The sequence below is a fragment of the Macrosteles quadrilineatus genome, unplaced genomic scaffold (assembly GCF_028750875.1).
Source record: "Macrosteles quadrilineatus isolate MER2022 unplaced genomic scaffold, UCM_ALF_1.0 Scaffold_1__1_contigs__length_201487025, whole genome shotgun sequence".
NCBI classification, from domain to species: domain Eukaryota; kingdom Metazoa; phylum Arthropoda; class Insecta; order Hemiptera; family Cicadellidae; genus Macrosteles; species Macrosteles quadrilineatus.
The window spans coordinates 198,376,184-198,400,689 of NW_026542594.1; the positions used below are offsets into that span (position 1 = coordinate 198,376,184).

The following is a 24,506-nucleotide window of genomic DNA, read 5'->3' on the forward strand; positions in this document are numbered from 1 at the left end:
AACATCTTCTCAGTTATTGTGATTGTTACTCCCAGATATTTAAATATGTTTTTTCTGAAACCTGTAGTTACTTCTACTGACTACTTCAGTATAAATTTCAAAATGTCTGCCTGCCATACATTAATGACTGTTGTGTTTTTGCAGTGGATGGAGTCGGTGAAGGCATTAGTCAGACCCTGCATGCTGATGCTAATGGAACAGTGACTCTTCCCAATCTTTCTGGTCAAGACACACTCACACAGGTAAGTCACTACAATACAATACTAACATTATAGCATTTAATTTTCAATTTTTTCTTCTTATCCCTTCCCAGAGGACCTATTGTATGTATAGATGTATGTAAAATTATTTTACCGTACTTAAATATAAACTAAAAAATATTTTTTTGTATCTATAATTTGTAGAATGTTGTAAATTGTTGACCTATATAGCACTTATGTCCAAAATATTTTTTTAACTTTTTAGTAATTTTTTCTTATGTAGGCTACTTTTTTTATAACATTTTTTAAAATTAAATTTCTTATTCTAAAAAAAAAAACATTCCTAGTACATAAACTACGTTAAACATATAATTTAAGGACGTTTTTACGAAGATTAATGATGTTATAGACAATCAACTGTAACAATAGCTGTCGTAATCATCGGCTGATATATTTCCTTACTGTCTGCGAAGCCCAAAAAGATAAGCGGATATTCCCCTACCGTCCGCTATGCACAAAATGCTAGCGGATATATCCACCTAGTCCTGGAAGGGGTTAACGTGTTGTGTGCTTTTTGTAAATATTGACGAACTCAACAATGTTTCAAATTTCTTCAAGTTGTAACCTGATGATGGTGTATTTACATAAAAATGCGTTGTCGAGTATAGGGGCAGAAAAACTACTAGGGAGTAACGAACAGGTATTCTAACCTTTTTACAATACTATAAATTGGTGTAAAATACCTGCATTTATGCGATCAAAGTGTTGTGATATGGCTAACGGTTTCGACTCGTGTGGCAGTCATCCTCAGGCTAGTCAAAATGTCTAGTTGTTTCATGTGAAAGTCGTTAAATGATAGTAAATATTAATAAATAGGACAGCACATTCACACATTTTTAGACATTTATGACAGTAAAACAAAGATATGTACAAGCGATTGTATATCGGATCTTACTATAATTCTCGCCACCCTAACTTGAGGCAGCCCAAGGCCGCACTAGATACGGCGTGCGGCCTTGGGCTGCCTCAAGTTAGGGTGGCGAGGACTATAAAAGATTTTTCCATAAATTGAATTATTGACTGGTTAAGAAGCCTTACAAAATATTTACATGTTATTTGTCACCAGGAGAGTATCAGAGAGATAGAAGAACGGCTGAACCAACAGCTGTACGGCACAGCTGACCTGAGCACACTAGATAAGGAAGTGGTTCTGTTTGACCAAGGCTTCGAGTTCCCCGGCATTACACTGCAGGTGGGTCACTTCAAATATTTTGTTAAATTGTTTGAGAAGTAATGAAAGAAGTCTCCAAACTGAGGTCTACAGTAGAAAAGGCAGGTGACAGAAGAGAATGGGAGGTCAGAAATCTCTTAAGGTTTCACTGGCCACGGAGGTAAGATAAGGTATAGTAAGTGTAAGTGATAGTATGCAATGGAAGGTGATATGTAGCTACTGTACGTATAACCAGTGTGCGAATCGGCCGCCAATCTCACTTCAAGGCTATTCACTTATAAAAATTGCTTTTTTATTGTAATAATATATTATATTTAAAATGTATATCGTATAGGTCTATAATCATATGAAACATGGGTGGTAGGTGTTATTTGTTTACAAGTTGATTTTTCATACTAAAACTGTGAGAATTTGTCTTTGTGCGTGTAAACTAGCTGTTCTGAATTATATACATTTACTGACTACTCAATTCCCGTACGTAGGACGGGCCTACAGCTTGTTATTCCTTAAAACAAAAAAGTTAACTAAATTTGTAACATTTTACTGTGTTCATTTACATTTTTACTCATTTTAGGCTTCATTACTGATACCATCACCCTCTTCCAACTTTTGTTGAACTCAGCGGTTTCCGTGACCATTTATAATATTTAATTATTTCTATATTATGGAAATGCATTTTTTGTGTTTGCAAATCCGTATTATTAGCATATAATAATCTAAATGTTTAAACCATGGTTGAGAAAACTTATATCAATAGTAGGAATAGGTAGAGTGTATTTCTTCATTACCGGTAGTCTTACGGTCCACTGGCGACGCATTTTGTACCTGTAACCGAGGGTAGACTCTCCCTGCCTAGGTCTGTGCCCAGTGCCGGTATTTAAGTTACTGCGTGATCAGTCCTGATGAGCTTAAAGAATTTACAGTTAACAATTTAGAATTTGCTAATATGGTTTTGTTTGTTTACAGGGTGAACAGTTAGAACTGGGCTTAGCATCTGGTAACCTTTACAACGCCAGCATAATCCAGACTACTCATAAAGACGCTAAGAGTTTCAGGTAAATATCTGCTTATACTACATTCGGCTTACTATAGGCAATAAGTTTTTGCTGTCAATAATGTCCTGAAAACATTAATCTTGCATCAATGTGCCACAAAAAAAATTCACAGAAGTTCAAGAAAGATAAAATCAGAAAGGAAGGATCCTTCTTGTCCTAATTGTATAAGTTGGACGAGGAAGTTTCAATGAACACTCACAATAGCTTCAGTTTGTGCAAACTCCAAATCACAAAACAATATTTATTGCTATTTAGTAGCCACTTAACAAACAAGTGTTTTGCAATTAATCAAGTAGCGAAGGCAAAACATAGCCATATCAAAATAAACTTGTAAACATACTCTTTATATTGTTGACATTAATTGTTAAATGTGATGAAGTATGTTAAATGAGTTATTTTGTTGCAAAAGTTGGTTTGAGTCACAGTGTGGTCAAATCGTCGACTGAATTGGATTGCTCTATAAACGTAACCAACATCACCACTTAGCAGACCAATATGACTGAATTTTTTTAACAAACAGAATCAAGAAAGTTTTATCAATGAGGCCAACAAAATACAACATTTAGATTATTTGACTTTTTCATCTTATCATCTTATCTGACAGGGGCAGGCCAAGACCATAAAGCACTTAATCCGAAAAGTAGAATTATTGTGCACCCCAGACAGTTGTTTCCTTGATAGACTTTACAAATTCAGGCATCCGGTGAAAGCCTGTAGTCTTCCAATTAGTTCCTTTCGGGAAGATATCTTCCTCTCACCACATTGCCAAGAGTTGTCCTTCTAGCATCAGAGAGCTCGTCACAATCAAAGAGCAGGTTATTGGCTGTCTCCTCTGACCTATCACAATGCCTACAGATCGGTTCGCCATCAAATAAGCCCATCCGTTGTAAATGTTTCCAAGGGCTCCGTTGTAGTTTTGAAGTGCATTTCTTACGGTAACGTCGTCTGAACTGATGGTAAGAAAGAAATAAAGCTGATCATGTCTTCCTCCTATCAGCGATCCGGCTTAAACGTATTTGTCAAGGAAGTAATAAAATAATAGTGTTATTTCACCAACGGAAAAGCTAAGGTACATTCCTGTCTATTGCAAAAGTAACAGTGTTTCCTATCCATTCTTCAGTTGTGACGAGTGTGGAGCGCAGGTGAAGAGTAAACAAGATCTCGAGGCTCACCGTTTGTCTCATTTGTCCAACATTCAAACAGAGCCTAACAACATCGCCTTGAGGGTATGTATCACTGATTGTATCAGTTTCGTTCTCCTAAATTTGTTGGGTAACCAATCAATTATGCTGGGGAGGATATTGTATTATGTTAAAGCATGCCGAATATTAACTTAAAAATTTGAAGTGCTGGAATTCTAAAAATCAGGGTAGAACGGAACAAAATACTTGCCCTACCTAATTTCGTGACCAAGGTAGTCTGGAAAGGAAATGACAGGATGGAAGGGTTTTGCCGTAATCACAGGACATGAACACGATCAGTCTACTCGTATTATCTCTCTCTATAACCAAGCATGTATCATAAAAAATGTGTTGGCTATATTTTAGTAAACCTTTAACCTTTACATCTTTTGTGTAGCCTACACCATTGTTAACGATGGGCCTACTTTTAAATCAATAAACATGATTTAGCCCCTGAGATAATTGATGACTATAGTATAATAATACAATTACCTCGTCACAGCTCTGAAGTTTCTGTAAATTACGGCAGTTTCGGCATCAAAATGCCATCCTATGATATGTCTATCCACCAGAATTGGCGTCCTCAAACTTTACAGTTTACACACACACAAAAGACGATAAAAAAACATTTAAAACATATAAAACAAGAGACAGGCCCGTCTAATTTTAAAGACACTTGTACAAAAGTTGATATGTTTTTAAATTATATTTTTTTCATCCAATTACAGTAGACTCACGATTATCCAGAAGTGGATTGACAATGCTTGCATGAAAAAAAATTGGAATAAAAATATACTAAGCAAGTTAAATGTACATTGGGCCTATACAACGATGGCTATGATGTGCTTTAGGAGTCTCATCATCTCACGGCTGTCTATAGAGTTGACGTTGTTTACTTAACTTTATTTCAACCAATGAGTTGGTTGCTGTATTTAGTATGTTTAAACTTTTGTTATCACTAGGTCTATACATAGGTTCTCCAATATTATTTGTTTTGTAAATAGAACAAAATGTCTGCAAAACAAAGTGAAAAGGTTATACTGCGTTTCAAATGTTTTTACCCAAACCTGTTTTAACTATACATTCAAGGTCAATGTTAGCTATTTCCTGGGCATTTTAGGTTAGGTGTCATTACCCACAATCACCCAGCCACTTATAATCGTGGATAATAAGGATAAGCTGTACTGTCTTTATTATTCATCGAGTAGATTTGTCAACTTTTTTGTGTTTTCGTGTTTTATATCTCACTTTACATTTTATAACACTAGGTTCTAGCTCAGAACCATTTTACACATTACTTCAGGCTAGTCCTGAAGGGTTTCGACGTCATCACATCGATAAGAGCTATTGGCGATTGGCATTAATTTAATTAAGGACTGTTTTGTAACAAAACCACCTGCTTAGTGCTTTGTACTTGTATTCACGTTTTTTTTTAATAAATACAGTCTAAAATTATTGTACCATTAGACTTATTTGTACCGTCCCGAAAATGAAGAGCCAAAATCATTTTCTGTCCCGAAGTCAAAATTGCTGTTCACCAGATAAAAAACACATGATTTAGAAAATATCATTTGTAATGTATTAAAATGTTGACAGGATACAATAACAATCGAGCTAGACGACGATGTACCTCAAACAGATCTGGCAAGCATAGAACAGTCAACAGAGGAACAAGAGGTAGAGTTTCGGTAAGTGTTGACTCTGAAATATATCAGTGCTTTTTGTAACAAAGCCATTTAATAATTTATATATTTTATTTCACCTATCAAACCATTCTAATATAGGTTACAAAGATAAAATATGTTACATATCTTGACACTTTCAATCTACTCTTTATCGCAAATCACGAGTTAGAAGCTTTAAAGCTCAAATTTCCAAATTAATTGTGATAACTGTAACATAACACATATTGTCATTGCAAATTGAGATAATTTTATCAAGGTCAATCATGAGTTAGCATAAGAGACACAGCGCCAAAGACTGTTTTTTTAATTTTCTGCAACGGACTTGGAAATATCCCCAAAAAATTTGTGGGCTTACTCGGTTGAAGTTGCCTTCAAATCATAGTCAAAGACTACGTTTGTGGTAGTCTTAATGAATATTTGGAAACAAATTAGCTTAAAAACGCTTGTATCCGTTTGAATACACCTACTGTTATTACATTTAATCGCTTTAGTAATAAGGTTATTCTATGCGTTCTTACTTACGATCAATGCACCGAATATTGACGTCGCAGCTTTCATTTACGTTATGCATGACATTGTATAGCGTTACTGTTTGTAGAACCTCCAATTTTTCTGCAGGAAATAAAGTTGTAAACTTTCTATAGAAATATTTTCTGAAAAAAATGTTATTAACTTGTTATGTAGCATTTTATGCAGAAACTTATACAGGTTAAGTGCAAGACAGGTCCATGTGGCCCTAAATTTGCCTGTAAAAAAAATTATTTTTCATAAAACTGTTATTGTTATCTGGCAGGCTGGGCTTTCTGCAGCCCTTGCAGTTTTTCTGTGACACTTTCGCCGGTAGTTCTGGTTTGGGGCGATACAATAAACATACAATAAACAATAACTTTGGGCGATGTCTATTGATCGCCCCAAAGCAGAACTACCGGTGACCGTGACTGCTAGGGCTGCAGAAAGCCCAGCCTGCCAGATAGCAATAACAGTTTTATGAACAATACTTATTTTTACAGGCAAATTTAGGGCCACATGGTCCTGTCTTACACTTAACCTGTATAAGTTTCTGCAAAAAATGCTACATAACAAGTTAATAACATTTTTTTCAGAAAATATTTCTATAGAAAGTCTACAACTTTATTTTCTACAGAAAAATTGGAGGCTCTACATAAAAACGGAGGTTCTGCAATCAGTACCTAACGCTGTTCGGCAGAATATCATACTTTGATAAATTACAGTATGACTTATCAGTGTTGGGGAAGCTACTTTTAAAATGTAGCTAGCTACAGCTACTGCTACATTTCCAAAAAAGTAGCTAAGCTACAGCTACAGCTACAGTTCCGAAAAAGTAGCTAGCTACAACTACAGCTACAATGAAATGTAGCTACAGCTACAATTTTAGCTACTTTTCCAAAGACGTTACTTTTTATTCCACGCACATTAGGTGAATGTAAAATTAATTGCAACTACATTTTTTATTGAACAAACATTTAAACAAAAAATGTCAGTATTGTATCAAACATTACTTGGAAAACAAACTATTCTTAGATTGTATTTAATTTGTTGGCATTATAAACCTAACATTACAACAACAGAACCAAATAGTTGGGTGTCCCATATCATATTTAGTACTTATTTTTAAATATTGCATTATTTTTAAGCATCTTATATGTAAATTTCATTAAGTTCAAAGGACATACAACCAAACAATATTTTAAAAGCTCATTTTATTATTTCTTTAATACAGATTCATTTATAGATGTCTTATATCAACAATTAAGACCAATAAAGTGTAAAACGATTATTTAAAAATACTTTTTTGTGTTACAGAGCCTAACTGAAATTGGAGTTTATTGCCTTTCTTTACTTTTAATGTGAAAACGACATTGCTATAACTTTTAACCATAGTGATAAGTTACTTGTTCTATGAATAACACTTTTCAATGTCAAGTCAAGAAATCGTCCTTTATTGTCATTGTGCATAGGGCAAATAATTGTGCTTCAACCTAGTTGGTACAGAAAACAGCATTCAGCAACTTATCCTGAAATCGGCTTTTAATTTAAACATGTTGAAATTTGTAAAGTAAAAATAACATGCCTTGGCTATGTAACAAGTTGGCTATAGTAGGCTTATTCTTGCAAGGGCTAAACAGATATATTCCTAATAAATAATTGAACTTGGAACTTGGTATTCGTCTTAAACCATAGTATAGCCTAGGAATAGTCCTATACAAGAGCTGTTTTTTCAATGTAAGTTTCATGTTATATCGAGATTTTTTTGTTACAATTATCATGTAGTCTAGGCATATCTTAAATCTCATCAGGTAATTTCCTCTTTATTAATCTAGTAAACCTTTGAAAAATCTTCGTAATCTAACCAAGGAAGGGCTTGTGATGATGAACCACAATCAACAGCTGAAGCAAAGGTTGATAGACCAGCTTTACATTATTTTAAGGTTTAGAGTTGGTTTCCATTAAAACCCAAGTTGAAACACTAACGATATAATAAAGAAACTAAATTTTTTTACTAATTTCCCTGTCTATCACTTGCAAGCATTCAATAGCTTCTCTTGTCACCGGTAACGTTTAAACGTCGTCTGCATCTAGCGATTTTATTTATCTGACAGTAATCATAGAGTAGTAAATTAAGGAAATGAGAGCCAAAAATGTGTATAACACTCATTTAATGGCCTCCATGTCCACACAACGTTGTAATAGGGAATAAAACGGCTGCAACCAGCTGTGTGAAGCCAAGAAAGTAGGCCTAATTTTTTTTTTAATCTCAGTTTGAGAAAGAGGTTGTTTCACGTAAGGTTGAGGTTATGATAAAAATCACTATCTCAAACAATGTTAATGTAGCGAGAAAAGTAGCTAAAATTCCACTACAACTACTTTAAAAATGTAGCTAGCTACAGCTAAAGCTACAAAATCTTAAAAGTAGCGTAGCTACAGCTAACGCTACAAAAAAAGTAGCGCGCTACTGTAGCGTCGCTACTTGTAGCGCGCTACTTCCCAACACTGTGACTTATGTATGAAGTTGTGCTTATGTTTAGTGTAAACCCAGTTTTGATATTGTCTGATGATGTTGACAGGTGTGACGTTTGCAACATGGTTGTGAGTGACGGAGAACAGCTGGCGAGTCACAGGGAGACTCACAGCTCTTGTGAGATCTGTGAGAAAACCTTCGCCACCCCAGCTCAATACAGGGTGAGCTCAAACGTACAATAGCTACAGGTGTCAGCAGTTGTAGTGAAAATCATAAATATTATACTGTACGAGGGGACCCGTGCAAGAATTGTGTATTTTAATAGATTTTGATTTTGAGGCAACAGGCAAAATGAATAATGCCCTTTTTCTTTTCAAAGGTTATGTTTGTTTGATACAAATGTAATATTATGTGAATAAAACCGCTAATTTACCTTTACAATAAATTTAATTTGTTTCTTTTAGATCTAGGCTAGAAAATGAAGTGAGATTTATCTACCTTACTCAGGTTTCAGTAAAAAAAGTAGCCTATTTAAAATACAGTTTCGTAGACTCTTTCATTCTCTTTCACAACCTTACAGTTAGTTGTTGAAGTATGTTTTTCCACTAAAAAACACACAGCTGTTAACATTTGAAATAAAATTTAATTTGTTATAAAAAGTTGTTCTGTATTACCTAATCTTTGAGAGCAAACTCTTCACAAAATCAATCTCAAAGTTTTACCTTTTTTCAGCACTCTGTAATCGAAAATAGCCAATTTCCTTACAGCTGAGATCATCAAATATCTTAAATTACAATACACCAAAAACAAATAGTGATCAGGTGAATTTTCCTAACATAAACATAACTTTTGCTACATAAACCTTAACGTGAATTTTACACTAAAATTTATTGTACAGCCGTATTGTGTTTAGATTAGAAAAATTAATAAGCTAACGAAATATCAGATAATTTTTCATGATTTATGAAGTAGTTTTTTCATCGTAATAAAAAGTATCGTTCAATATCGTCACGAAAGTCCCATTTCGGGGCTCGAAATATACTATTGGTTACCATTTGTCACCCCGCTAGATCATAAGATTTGATTTTCAATCACAACTCAATAGTATAAATCGGTTAAGTAGGACGGGTAAAAAAGGGATGTAAAACAGAAAACCCCTATTGTATTTTTTTAAAGTTTTTAGATATGTTAAGATTGGCAGCTGAGTGAGCTAGTTAAAATCTCAGACAAACAAAATATACAATTCAAGGTGGGAGCATAGATATTGTTTGTAACAGGCATTTAAAAGTCTGCTGCCTCTCCATTAACCCAGATCTTTTGCCATCCCTGTATGGACAAAATTAAATTGAAATATATTTTAGCCTGTACAAACAAATAGTATGAAAAATGTTGACTACATTTGTAATTTTTCTTTCAGGCACATATCAAAAGCCATGGCCGGGAAAAAGAGTTTGCCTGTGGCCAGTGTGGTGCCACCTTCACCCAACTGTCTTCTCTGACTAGGCATATGTCGTTACACAACTCTGAAGATAGGTAAAGTAGACAATGGCTACACATCAGTGTGATACTACTCCCACAAAAGTATCTTAGTTTGTATCATAGACTAACCAACAGAAGTCATCCCATTGTAAATTCTGAAGCTTGTTTTTTGTTTCTAGTTCATGTATGTCGACAATGTATTGGGACCCTTGTTGTTTTTAATCTATATTAACGACCTGCCTTTTAACATAAACTCAAAGCTTGTTCTATACGCAGATGACACAACAGCTATATTAAAATCAAACAGCCCTAAAAATTTACAAAATTTGATAAACCAAACTTTTGAAGATTTAAACAAATGGTTCAGAGCAAATGGTCTGAGTCTAAATTGTTCTAAAACTCAAATTGTCAGGTTCAAAACTACTCATGACAGAGAAACCATCAAATTAAATATTAATTTTCAGGGGGAAATTATTAATGAAACGTCATCTACAAAATTTTTAGGTATTCAGGTACAAAACACTTTAAATTGGGATAAATACACATCAGTTTTAGCTAATAAACTAAATACAGTCTGTTTCCAGATGTCTGTCCTGCAGCATGTTACTGACCTCAGAACAAGGATGATTGTTTATTATGCTTTGTTTGTGTCAAACATGTTGTATGGAATAGAGTTCTGGGGCAGCTGCTCAAATGCCGAAACCATTTTCAAAATTCAAAAAAAGATCCTTAGTATTATGACATTTTCAAAGCCTAGGCAATCCTGTAAATTATTATTTAGAGAATTGAAAATATTAACACTTCCGTCTGTTTATATCCTGCAAACATTATTATTTATTAAAAAAAATCTTGAATATTTTATGAATGAAAACCATAACCATAATTATTTAACACGACATCAAAATGATTTACAACTGCCCATTCATAGACTTACCTCACTAGAAACCCTTCCACAATACCTAGGGAAAAAACTGTATAATAAACTGCCTGATAATATTAAATCATTAGAATCTTTTGAAAAATACAAAAAAGAAGTTACCAAATTGCTGCTTAATAAAGGGTATTACAAAGTTGATGATTTTTTAAATGATGTATATATTTGATTTCTTAGCATATTGTAATAGTTATTATAGTTTTATGTATTTTAATTGTCCATGACCATTTCACCTGTTTCCCAGCTATGCTGGATCTGTAAAACGTTATGTGAAAATAAATGATTGACTTGACTTGACTTGACAATGATCGTTAGTGTAGACGAAATTTTGTTTCTGTTATTTTAGGTTAATTTTCATGATTTTTGCTTTACATTTACGTTATTTTTTATGATTAGATCGTTTAATTTTGTATAGAGAGGTTTTAAATGACTGAAATAACAAGAAACAAATTGTTAACCAAACACGACCCCTACAGTGTAACGTACAGAACGAACAATAAAATTGGCTTTTGCTGTTCCATGAGGATGAGAAATCCTGAACACCTCCCGCATTGCATTGACATCATCATCGTCTCCCCCGATCATGGAAACATCTTTACATCTTGGAGTTCTTTCTTGTAGTTCAGTCCAGTGGTCTTGATCTACATGTGATTTATCTCTAGTTTCTTATCTATTACTACTCACACTGGACTGAACTACAGGTACTATGGTAGATGTATCCCCCCCCCCCCTATATTATACAGGGCTCTCGATTAGCTCCTTTAGGGGTAGTTTCTAGAGGGTTTCTTTTTATCTTGAGGGTTATTTCTTATCTAGAGAGTAATTTTGGAGTCCTTGATATGAAATAGGGGACTTATTAGAGTGAATTTGAGAATTTAAGAGGTAAGTGGGTGTTACCTGGGTTGGTATCTACTCTGACTGCCCTTAGTTTGGTTGTATTACCCCTATAATAGTGTAGAAAGAACTCAAAAAGAATAATAGATGATCAAGTGGTATAGACTCAACTCACATGGTTTCGTAATCATAGCAAAACATCAAACAATATTTAATAAACAAGTAATGAAAATTACATAGAAATTTGTTTTGTTCCTACAGGCCCCTATTCATCTGCGCCGTCTGTGGCATAGTGTGTCGGAGTGAGTTGCACTTGAAGAGACACAGCACGTTGGTGCACAATATGGCGGAAGGTGTGCCGGCGCGACCACGGCGACGGCGCGGCGATGTCCGTCAACTCACGGAGGAGGAGGCCAGTAAACTGGTGGAATCCACCATCACAGAGGCCAGCTCCATGAGTGAACGTGTGCTGCTTTCCTCACTGAAAGAACGGGAGAGAATCAGTGACGTTAAGGTACCGTGTTGATAATGTTTTAGACATTTTAGAGGGGATTTGTTTGAAAAATAGGGAATAGAGGGCTAGTGGTGCGTTTAACAGGGTGTGGGGACATAATTTACGTAGTGATTCCTTGGGTCAAAATAAAGAGAAAATCAAGAATAACATTATTTCCAAAAGTACTTTGTTAACCAGATATCCGCCATTTTCTATTTTTTACATAAACATTTAGCTTCCGGTTTTTTCAACCGATCTTAATGAAACTTGACATGTATGTTAAGGTAGAAAAGACCCATTTTAGAAAATAACTTCATCTTGATTCCTCTTAAGATTTCAAAATGGCGGCCATATTAATATTTTAAGCTTAAATTACTCAAAAACGGCTAATTTTATGAAAAAGTGTCAAGTACACTTTTATTTAGAATTTTTAATTCCCTATCAAATGATACCAAGTGCAAAAAGATTCTAAATAAAAGTGTACTTGACACTTTTTCATAAAATTAGCCGTTTTTGAGAAATTTTATTTTGAAAAAATAAAATGGCGGCATTTTGAAAATATATATTGAATCAAGATGATTTTTTTTTCTAACATGGGTCTCATCTACCTTAACATACATACCAAGCTTCATAAAGATCGGTTTAAAAAATCCAAAGATAAAAATGTTAATGTTAAAAATACAAAATGGCAGATATTTGGATAACGAAGCGATTTTGGAAAAAATGTTATTCTATTTCTAGATTTTTTTCTCTATTTTGACCCAAGGAATCACTACGTAAATTATGTACCCACATTTTTTAACACTCTGTTTAGGCCCTATACTATTTGATCTTTTGCTGGTTCATTTAGAAAAATATCATTTTGACCTTTTGTGTTATACGACTGCAACTGTAGTGTAGAATTTGGAAACCTTTACAGTCCAGGTGATATTTTAGTTTAGAGAGAATACTTGTGCATATTTTAGAATTTATTCCTCCACTGTAAGTTTGAAAGTTAAAAAATATTTTTTGTTTTTGTGTTTTTAAAATGTTACCAAAGTTCACATTCAATTTAATTAAATCTACATAACATATTACGTCCATATGACCTTACAACTTGAAGTTTTGAATTTAACAGGACCCGGAGTTGTATAAGAACGAACCGGTCCACCCGAACCAGTGCAAGTACTGTCCGAAGAGTTTCCGCAAACCGAGTGACCTGGTGAGACATCTACGGATACACACGGGAGAACGGCCTTACCAGTGCGACTACTGCTCTAAGTGTTTCACCGTCAAGTCCACGCTTGACTCCCACCTCAAGACTCACAATGTGCCGAAGAGATGTGTTTGTCACATGTGCGGGTACTTCTTCGCCACCAAGGGCTCATTGAAGGTCCACATGAGGTTACATACAGGTATTTGGCAAAAAAACATTGCATTGCAAACATTGAATGTATAGATTTTTGTGATATCAATTAATGTCATTTAAACATTCCTTCATAGCTCTTCTTTAATGCTTTTTTCTTTATAGCTACTTTACTGTTTCTTTATACATAAGCGTGGAATTTTGTTTGAGATTCTTAGAACATAGATTGCTGGCACTCATGAAATTGTGGATAGAGTACAGAAAATTGGACATTTGACCTTACTTGGGATCAAACCATCAACGATGATATTGTTGATTACCGACGTAAACATAATTTTATAGGTTAGTCTTTTCTCAGAAGCCAGCCTAGCCGGTCATCGCCTTACTCACGTCGGCTGGGAATAGAATTTTGAAATTTATGCTCATTCTACTGCTCAACTCTGTTTACCAACTCGACCGAGTGTAATGTGAATTGTGAACAGAGTGTTTGCCTAGCTGAGTACTGTGAATTTAGGTTTAATTCCCTTTCTTACTCAGTATCTTAAAACTGTTTTGGTTGGATAGGTTCTCGTCCGTTCCGGTGTCCGGTGTGTAACCAGAGGTTCCGCACGTCTGGTCACCGCAAGGCACATCTGATGCTGCACATCAGGGAGGCACAGCCCCAGCTGGTAAACATTACAACGGACAACCCACCTGCACAAGATACCAACGTGGTGAGTCTCAACAGCTGTTGGTAGAGCAATCCCGCAACCCTCTAGGCCTGAGATAGTGTGTAAACCGGTTCTGATGTAAGGGGTCCTAGAATATTAAAGAAGAAAAGTTAAGAAAGAAAACAGTATCAGCAATCCAACACATACTTCTTTACGATTAGCTTGTCAACAACCTTTCTTATTGGTTAACGGTGGGAGTAATTATGATATTTTATGGGGAAAATCACAAAGGTTACAATAACTTTTGAACCCTAATTTTTACAGAAATAGGGTTTGTATTGCTATCTACTATGCTAAGAGTTTAAAGGTTAGTAACATACTAAATATTGATAACACTAGTTCAAGCAGTTTTTTAATCAAATTTTATTGCCATTTTAAGCATAAATCAAAATCCCCGAAAATGGGCTAGCATTGTGAGGACATTTCTATTTCACAGGGTCTACCTCCACGGTTGTTGTAGTACATGATAGCGAGGCATGGTGTTGGACTTTGCCCTAGACACAATGCAAGTGTACCATGGCACGTATCCTCTGTTCCTTACATCCCTGTGTGGTTACCATGGAAATTAATGTAGGTGTTGTGTTTCAGATGCAAATACAGCTGATGCAGTACCAGTGTTCCGTGTGTGATAAATGGTTCAGTAAACAAACAAACCTGGTGAGACACATGCGAGTGCATACGGGAGAGAAGCCTTTCAACTGCAAGGTGAGTTACCAGAAACGAGTAGCTTTTACCATTGACACTTGGATTAAAGTAGACATCCCATTTAAATGGGCAAGCTGTCGCTGATTTCTTTAGTAAAAAAAAACATAGTTCTGTAAGTCAGTCACAGAATGCGTGTTTAAAATTTTATTTTCTACCTTAATGTTTGTTGCTGACATAGATGATGTAACGGTTGCTATAGCTCACTTGTAAAAAACTCTTTTAATTTAATGACTATAGCTTGCCCCGTGGTCGAAAACTCAACCAAAAGTATGTATTGTTCTAACTTCTCTATATTCACCCCACTCTGTAAATAAAACATGTGATTGGAATTTGTTCCATTTGTTTTGATTTTCTGTTTATATTTTGTTATTTCGTCACCAACATGGCAACCCATAAGGTCTATGTTAATTTTCTTAATTTTAAATACATTTTTTGTGCTTATTTTTGAGCATATTTTAATTTATAAAGTGATTCTGCACATATACAGGCAAATATCTTTAACACGGTATGCGTAAATTTTTCCTGCGGTGCACAGGTCTGATAAAAAAGGTTTTGAATAAACATGCTTGTCTATTAATATATAGAGCCCCATGTTAAATCTCCATAAGAAAAGTTGAATTTCAATTTTTGACCCAATTAACATAAATATTCTGAAAATACAAAAAATACCTGCACATATAGGACCGATAACCTTTCTTTTTGTAAAATCCAATAGAAATAATTGTTTTTATTCATTTTTTGTACTTATGTTTTAGCCTATTTTAATTTATAAAGGGATTCGCACATCTACAGTAAAATATCTTTCATTTGGTACCAACCGCATGTAATTTGGTCCAGTAGTATGGTCAGGCTGGCTGTCATAAGTTTTGCAAAGATTTTTTAATATATAAGATTTAAAGTATTAATCTTGCAACAAGTTACAATATTGTAGTATTGGCTCGGTCAGTTAATTGTTATTTTAAATTGACCACTCTAGATTTTGGGTGCACTTATTAAATAAAAAAAACTTATTAGTAGGTTCGTAATCGGGAATTACTTTTTAAAAATTTCTTCAACGGCCACGTTATTTTTAAACTGCAAGTTAAGTCCATTTTTTTCAACCTCAAAATTTGACAAGTCTAACTACCTGATCGCACTACATTGACAAAGATAGTGATCCTCGTATAGTCAATGAAATCCAACTGTAATTGATAGCTTTGTTTTTCTATTTATTCGTACAGGAGTGCAGCCGCAGTTTCTCCCAAAAGAACTCGCTGGACAAGCACACTACCACCGTTCACTCCGGTGAGAAGCAATGGTCGTGTAGCGAGTGTCCTAAAAAGTTCTCTCAGAAGGGCAACCTAGAGACTCACATCAAAAGGTACCATGCCCCCGCTACCACCTCCGTTAACGCCACCACCAACACCACCTCAAATTTTATAGACCTCAGCGAAGAGAGGTTCCCCGTGGACCTGGAGAAGGTGGTTAACGACCTGTTTCATACCACCGAGTTATAGTATTAGATATCGGAAACATTCTGAAGTGAATGTAACTAATTAAAAATTGTGGTATATATTGAGTTTTGATATAAATTTGTACAGTCTCTTATTAATCGGACACTTTGTAGTCCAAGGTACTCGGTTGTCAGATTTAATCCGGCAATATTGGAAAAGACGAGCCTGCCTTGACATACAATCAAATACAAATCAAATCAAATGGATGGTCCCACACAAGCGAAGCCAACGAGTTAACGAGTTAACAAGTCCATGGTCTTTGAACCTAATTAACACCATTATAGGGATCTACATACAAATATATTTACAAGGGTGAAAACAATAACACTAGGAAGCCTGATCTGAAGGATCTGATAACTTAAACCTTATAAGAATAACTAATTAAAAAATTAAGAAAATAAAATTAAGAAAGAATTTGACAATAATGTCAAAAATACAGCCCTCCAACTTGACTTTTTCTTCTTACTTGGTTATTATTGTTCTTATTTTGGTTCTTTGTTTTTACAAACCAAAATGATTAGTATCATACCATACTAGTTATCATTGAATATTTTTAATTGTGTTTTTACTCCATTAGCATGTTTAAACCATTTTTGCGTGGGAGTACAAACCCTGGTCTTGTTACTAAGTCAAATTTTCTCAGAGAGCATCATCAAATGATCAAGACAAATGGGTATCAAACACATTACAAAATAATAATCATATTTAATAATGATCAAACACATTAAGAATATCCGATGTTGATTATTTGCAGGGCTGTGCGAATCCAGAAATTTTGGTTCGAATCCGAATCCGAATCATAGCTGTACAGATTTTATCGAATCCGGATCGAATCCGAATGTTTTAATTAATCCCGAGTCGAATCCGAATCTCAAATTTACAGCCATTATCGAACCTGGATCGAATCCGAATCTGAAATTTAAAGCTGTTATCGAATCCGAATATTTAAACATGTTCAGAGTCGAATCCAAATCCGAGGAAAGTCAGCAGTACCAATTTTCACATTTTTAGACCACATTTTCTGGGGCTGAAATAACTTAGGGAATTGCTTAAAAAAATTCTTGAAATGGGCCAAATAAAAAAGTTATAAAATTTAGGCCTACCTATTTGAAGTTTTGAAACTAAAAAATTGGGCATAAGTTAGGCATACCACCTAGGCCTAAGTTACTCGCTAAAAGTGATGGACTACCAATTTGTGTAGTCTAAAACATAGGCCCAGCCTATTATACACCTCGGTGTTAATCCTCCACACAAGCCTATGTCTGCATTACTATTACAAGTAACAACTAACACTGTGAGGTTAAGTTTACTGATAGCCAAGATAGGGTTCAAATGCGACCTACACTAATGTGCCTAAAGCCTAACACCAAGTTGGTCAGGTTCCTAACATGAACCAGTCAACAGCAAATCGGAGTGCACAAGTAGTTTTTTAGTGTCTAAAAAATTATATTGAAAATTATATTCAATCAGAATCTAGTAAATTTGAATATCGAATCCCAACTCGGATCTATTTCCAAGAAATTCGAATATCGAATCCGAACCCGGATCTCTTACCAGTAAATTCGAATATCGATTCCGAATCCGAATCCAGTTAGAAACAGTAGATTCGTTCTCGAATCCGAATCGAATCTCTAAAAAGATTCGGATTCGATTCGTTTTTCGAACTATTCGCACAGCCCTGATTATTTGTAATTTTCGGTAATCCAATGGGACTGGAAAATATTAATCTATTTAATATTGATCAATTACATGAAGAAAATCCAATCTTTTTAAATCAGGAATTTTCAATAACAACAGCCTCGATCAGATTATGAGGGACAAACGTTTGATATTTATATTTTATGTAAAAAAACATGTTTTTATGTAAGGCTTGGTACAATTTTTTAAGCACGTGTTGTGTAAAAATTGTGTTGTTTTTACAATCACTTTAAATCATTATCCTAATTTAGTTTTGTTTACTTTGTATGATCAGCTACTTAATTTTTTGATACATTGTGTGATGGTTAAGTTTAAGTTAATATGTTGTTAGGATTTGTTGATTTTTTATTGATTTCTAATTATTTTAGTTTTTAGGAATTACTCTCTGTGTCAGGAAAAATAAGTTGATTATTTAATAAAGTTCAATTAAATTTATGTATTTAATCAATTAAACTTATATTTATTTAATCAATTTCAATCAATTTTATTTATTTCATAAATTTCAATCAATTTTATTTATTAAATTGATTTAAATCAATTTGAGATCAAATCAATCTTTATTGTTACAAGTAATAAAACAGCATTACAATTTATAAATAGAAAAATTGTCCTAAAAATGGGATTCTGTTTTACCTGTGCGTAAAAGAATTTAAAAAAATTGTTATGCTTATTTTTAGAAACAATAGTTAAACACATACCTTACATAATTTATTCTTTCCTACAAGATTGTTCAATATTATGCACAAATAAAGCTTGACAAAATATTATTATTTTATCACCACTAGAATTTATAATCATTTCTAAACGATGTTATTACTATATATATTATTGGTTTTGAAGTGTTTTCAGTTCTTATAGCAATCAAGCTTAGAAATACAACCTTAGTTTATATTATTCAGGCAATTAAATTTAATTTAACTAGAGGTACTTACTAATTAAATGGGAGGTATGGTATTAAAATAGGGTAAAGTATGTTTTTAAAGCCAAATATTCATTATTCATTACTACTTAAATGATTTGTTTAATCCAAAAACTTATTCTGACAAATAATATTTTAAAGTGCATAGTTGATTTTTTTTCTTTAAGTTTTGATATTTAGGAAAATTAAACTAAATTTAACAAATTCTAGCCTTTACGGTGATTCCATTATTTTAAATATTGCAAATAAATCTAAAAATTTACCTACCTAGTTTTCATTCACTTCAGAAAATATATTGTCTGAGATATTGATAAGACATTGTATATTTTATTTAATTTGTAAATAATAAATTAGTAACAGTTGCTTCCTTTGTAAACTGTAGTAAATTTTGTCTATTTTTATAAATAGTTTCTAGTCAAGAATTTGGTTTCCTGCATATTATATACAATATAATGTATAATGTAAATAAATTAAGTGATATTTTCTATGGTATTTACTTGTGTATATTTCAAAACCATCTAACTTTTGGTTACTTTCCTATTTATTTGAATATTCATAATGAATAATTGCAAATAAATACTTGTTTCATACCGTCGGTGAAGAAACAATACCGCCTAGGCCTATCTGACATTTTTTTCGAAATCAAGGTTTTGGTATCGTAGCAACCGCTGCATCATTGTCCAACGAATGGTGGACGTAGTTCGCCAAAAATCCAACAGATGGTGTTGTTATAGCGTTTGTTCTGATGCCGCCCAACTGATTCCAGTTAAAAATACCGCCTAACTGCTTTAGTAGCCTATACAACTGCATGGGAATTTGTCACGCCGAGGTAAGCACTAGTATTATACTTCACTTAATTCCTTTTACATTTTATTGATCATAATGGGTTTATTAGAATATTATTAAATACATTAATTAGAATCACATTTTCAATAAGTTAAACAGTATTCAATTATAAAACATATTAATAGCAGCTGTTTGAAATAATGCTGCAGATAGGCGGTATTAGCTCTGAAAATATCAGTCAAATAAATGGTAGATAAGCGGTATTACAATTAACTAAAATACATTCACATTGATTTCATATTCGTTTTATTCGTCTTTTTTTACAATAATAGTAATAGAAATGGACTAATAAGTCCATATATTATTTTGTGGAAACGTAATATTTATGAATGTTTTTATTTACTTTTAATATAACAATTTCTTTCCAGGCACAATGGATTCTGAAATTGACGAAGACCTTGAATTCAGCCAAACAATCTCTGAAGAGGGAAATGGACTTTTATTTACAGAGGATGAAATTTTTAAGGAACTAGAGAAATCTAGAATAGACTTAGAGATAGGAGTCTCAGCCAAACGTAGTTCAAAAATTCCAAATGTCTCTACTTTTACTGATGGTAATTTGAATGAATTTTTACATCACTAAAATAGCTAAAATGATAGCAATACTTAGTAGTAACAAAAAGTTATGAATAAATAATTTATCAAATTAATTCATTGAAAATACTTAGCGATGTTTTTATAATTTTAATTTGTAACTTTTAAATTTCAGGTAGTGTTAAGTCTACAAAAAACAACGAGCTAATCCAAGAAATGAATGTAGAAATACCAGATCAAATAGATCACAGCTCTGTTCCAATTACAGTTCAAACCCATTTAAGCAATATAAACGAATCACATGAAGTACAAGAGGACAACAATATTATGTTTCCTGTAATACCAATAGACAATGATGCCAACATTCAGATTCCTGTATCAGGTAAATATTATTTTCACTTTACTTACGATTCACGAAATAGCCGGTAAATACTCATAATATCCTCATTATTAAATTTTGCGCAATTTTAACTACAGTATACGGGTTCTTGTTTCGTTTACCAGTTATGAAAGTTTAGCTATTGAATGCTTTAATTGAGGAAATTAATATTGTCACCAGCATACAATTCCACTTTCAGGCAGATTTTATCTTCATCACACTGTGGTCGGTGGTTAACTTTTTTGTTGGAAATAGGCTTATGGGATCTTAATAGTTTTTATTTATTTTAGGTGAACCACTCATTGAAGAGGCTGCTGTTGATGAAATCGATATTATGAACCTCCCTTTTGATATCATTGAAAACGAAAGTAATACTGTGACAACAATTGAATACATATTTGAAGGCACAAATCTAACCGAGGAAAGAATGGATGATCCGGATTTCATGATTGAAATGGTGTCTAATGAGACATCTAACACTCAAGAACAGATAAATTCCGATTCAGAAGAAAACATAGTGTTGCCTGAAAAGAAAAGGAAGAAGAATAACTCATGTTCCTGGCAGAAAAACGTCAGTAAAAAAAATGAGAATGGAGGGTAAGAAGTATTTAGGTTATAGGAGAGATAAAAATGGAAGAGTGTTCCATGATACCCCTAAAGAAGGAAGGACGATGGGAGTCACTTGTTCATCTAATTTATGCAAAAAATCAAAAGTTAGATTCTGCCAGAGCATTGACAAAGAGCAAAGACTCAAGATATTTGATAATTTTTGAATCAGCATGAACTGGGACCAGAGAAAGGTGTATCTATCAAATATGGTAGAAAAATCTACTGTAAAAAGGAGAACTAAAGTAAATAAAGAAGAAGAAGAACACACAAATGAAGACGAAGAAAATGAGAATGATGGTCGTTCTATGGTCGGATGGTTGCGGCTATCAAAATAGAAATGCTATCTATTCTAACGCGCTTCTTCATTTAGCCAGTGAAATGAATGTGGAAATTGAGCAAAAGTTTCTCATCAAAGGACATACTCAAATGGAGTGTGACTTCGTGCATAGCAATATTGAATACTGTCTCAAAAATAAGGAAATACATCTACCAAGTCAGTATCATGCAGCAACGAAAGAAGCGCGATTGAAGCCAACTCCATATGAATCACATTACCTGAACTACTCTTTTTTTCAAAAACTTTTCAGTAAAAAGTTCAATGGCATATGAATCGATTCGACCAGGGAATAAGGTGGGAGAACCAACAGTTCATGATATCCGAGCAATACTGTACAAACCGAACGGGAAAATTGGAGTAAAGCTCGACTTTAATCAAGCATACGAAGATCTACCAAGACGACCAAAGAAGATTGATTCTGGAAGAGAGTTCCAGCGTTTGTACCAACCTACCTATTTCCCTATATACCTATTTCAAAACGGAAATGGAAAGATCTGCAAGACCTTAAACACGTGTTACCTCAAGATTGCCATCCCTTTTATGACAATATTTCTTTTAAGAATGATTAATTCCATCATTACTATTACTCTGTCGCTAGTTGTCGACTTTTATTAATTAGGAAACTACTAATTTCTCCTAAAAGAGGGAAGTGTGTAGAAAACTGACTACATGGACACAGAAGTAACTTAATTGGATTTTAAACCCTCAGATGTATAGGGACATTTATTTTAGACTGAGGTCATGAAAGACTTAGACACGTTAAAGACTGGCATTGAAGACTGAAAAAGAACATTCTTGTTACTATTATTCTAATTGAACTTTTAAATTATTTTATACTTTTTATTGTGTAGAACTGCCGTATTCTAAGACATTTTTCATTATAACATTTTTGTAAATATGTGTTGTTTTACTCACCACTACTATCACTTAAATATTAAAAGAAAATTAATTTACTATTAAGTTTCTCTTAAAATGCATTGGTCACTTTACCGCCCAACAGACCATTTAAACAAAATACATGAATGCAATACCGCCTAACTGAAAATAGGAATACAGCCTATCTACAAAACCGAAATCTCAACCCATTAATACCGCCTAAGTACTACAGTAAATATATATAGTTAAAGTAATTTAGTATTTAGACGAAGTTTGATCTAGACATTAGTTTTGAAACATTAATATGTAGTTTTGTATATTATATTCTATGGATATTTTTCAAAACAGTTTTTCTCCTGTTCTGTAAAGTTGAGGATTTGTCATCTGTAAGGCGGTATTGTTTCTTCACACTTAATATTGGTTTTTATTTTGCAAACCTACTTTTAGTTAGTAATTTTTCATGTAGACCCAATATTTTTAATTGTTTTACTGAATCCAAAGTGTCAATAAATTCTGTGTAAAGCTATGTTTCTTTAGCAATCAGAAGGTTGATCCTGAAAAAAATCAGTAGCCTTTTTTATGGTCCATAACTGGACTCAGGATGTTCCTTGACCATTGGGGTTTTAGATAAAGAATCCTGGTTTTAGAAACAGCTGATCTGATCTGAGTTAGTAACAAAGCTTTACAAGGCATCTTGCCCCATTCCACACTCACCCTTTATTCTTGTTTTTTTCTTCTTTTCTAGTTTGTTTAAAAAAAACTGGCTTGGTTTAATTACCATGTAGCAACACTATTACACCTTATCATGCATGTTCTATCCCTTCATTCTTATTTGGGTTAAAATATGCCTTTTATTGCTTAGTGCTTCCCCATCATAAGCCATTGTCACAGGCATTTTTTAATGGTTTTTATGTAATTTTAAGTGTTATTCCGTTTAGCCTCTATGGCATATGCATTTTAATACAATACCGGCAACCGGTATGTCAATATTTAACCAAAAAAAGGCAAACAAGAAATTCTATGTGCTTCTTCTCTATATTAGTAGCAGTGACGTAGCCAGGATTTCAAAATAGGGTGGGTCGACCGACCGGGGGTCAACGTAAAAGGGGAGGACCAGGAAAATTTTTAAAAATATAGGCCCTAAAACGGTATTTTTTAGCTCTCTTAGCATTGAAAATAATCAACCCCAACGTCAATACAGTGTGATTATGTAATTTTAAATTTAACAAAAAAATATTATATTTAAGACCGGAAGGGGGGGTCAGGACCCCCCCCCTGGCTACGTCACTAATGGGGGAGCTTATCCGGGTGAACAGTATGACTACCTTGCCGTAAAATGTTATAAAAAGCTACACTCAAAACTTGCAGTCAATGAGTTTAAACAATGATTATCATTTAAACAAGTCCTCACCCTTGTAACAGTACACATCTTTCTATTGCAACCCTGTTGACATATAAAGGGAGATTTACATAGGATACATAATGTTCTAATGGATAAAACCCCGTTTTAAGTGTATGTTTTTCATCATTTCATAAAATGTAAAACTAAGGTGTATCATGTTTATTTTAAACGAAATATTTATACTTGTATGACAAGAATTTTATCACAAAAATTAGGTAATTCTTTTATTAATTTCTTGATAAAAAGATTTACTGCATAACATGAATTGATAATGTTATGGAAATTAATGAGTATCGGAGGTTATTTTGTCATTAATATTTTTCAGGTAGGTAGGCCTACAGTAAAAGTAAAGTACTGAATAGGTACTGTACCATAATAGCTAGGCTAGTACATTTAGTCTGCTGCTTCTGCCAAGAGTGCAGATAGTTTGTATTGTTGCTACTAGATGCCAGGAGCTGCCTCTGGCAGTCTACCATCAGGGTGGCCAACTCAAGAACGTTTCTAGCACGTCAGATGATACGAGGCGCGGCAGCTGGATTCTCGTTTTGTAGTGGTGGTATTAGTGCCAGTGTTCAGCAACA

The 24,506-nt window shown here is 33.8% G+C and overlaps 1 protein-coding gene across 1 annotated transcript in view; it reads left to right on the forward strand.

Annotated features, from left to right (window-relative positions):
* LOC128994042 (zinc finger protein 236-like) overlaps positions 1–17,173 on the forward strand; it is a 37,452-nt gene extending 20,279 nt beyond the window's left edge. Inside the window, exons 20-31 of the mRNA XM_054418255.1 lie at positions 145–242; positions 1,327–1,452; positions 2,398–2,486; positions 3,607–3,712; positions 5,264–5,355; positions 8,439–8,553; positions 9,750–9,865; positions 11,841–12,093; positions 13,190–13,466; positions 13,982–14,130; positions 14,716–14,832; positions 16,053–17,173. Of these exons, the coding sequence (XP_054274230.1) occupies positions 145–242; positions 1,327–1,452; positions 2,398–2,486; positions 3,607–3,712; positions 5,264–5,355; positions 8,439–8,553; positions 9,750–9,865; positions 11,841–12,093; positions 13,190–13,466; positions 13,982–14,130; positions 14,716–14,832; positions 16,053–16,328 (1,814 nt within the window). The 3' untranslated portion in view covers positions 16,329–17,173. The remainder of the gene's footprint in view (positions 1–144; positions 243–1,326; positions 1,453–2,397; positions 2,487–3,606; positions 3,713–5,263; positions 5,356–8,438; positions 8,554–9,749; positions 9,866–11,840; positions 12,094–13,189; positions 13,467–13,981; positions 14,131–14,715; positions 14,833–16,052) is intronic.
* The last annotated feature ends 7,333 nt before the right edge of the window (positions 17,174–24,506 follow it).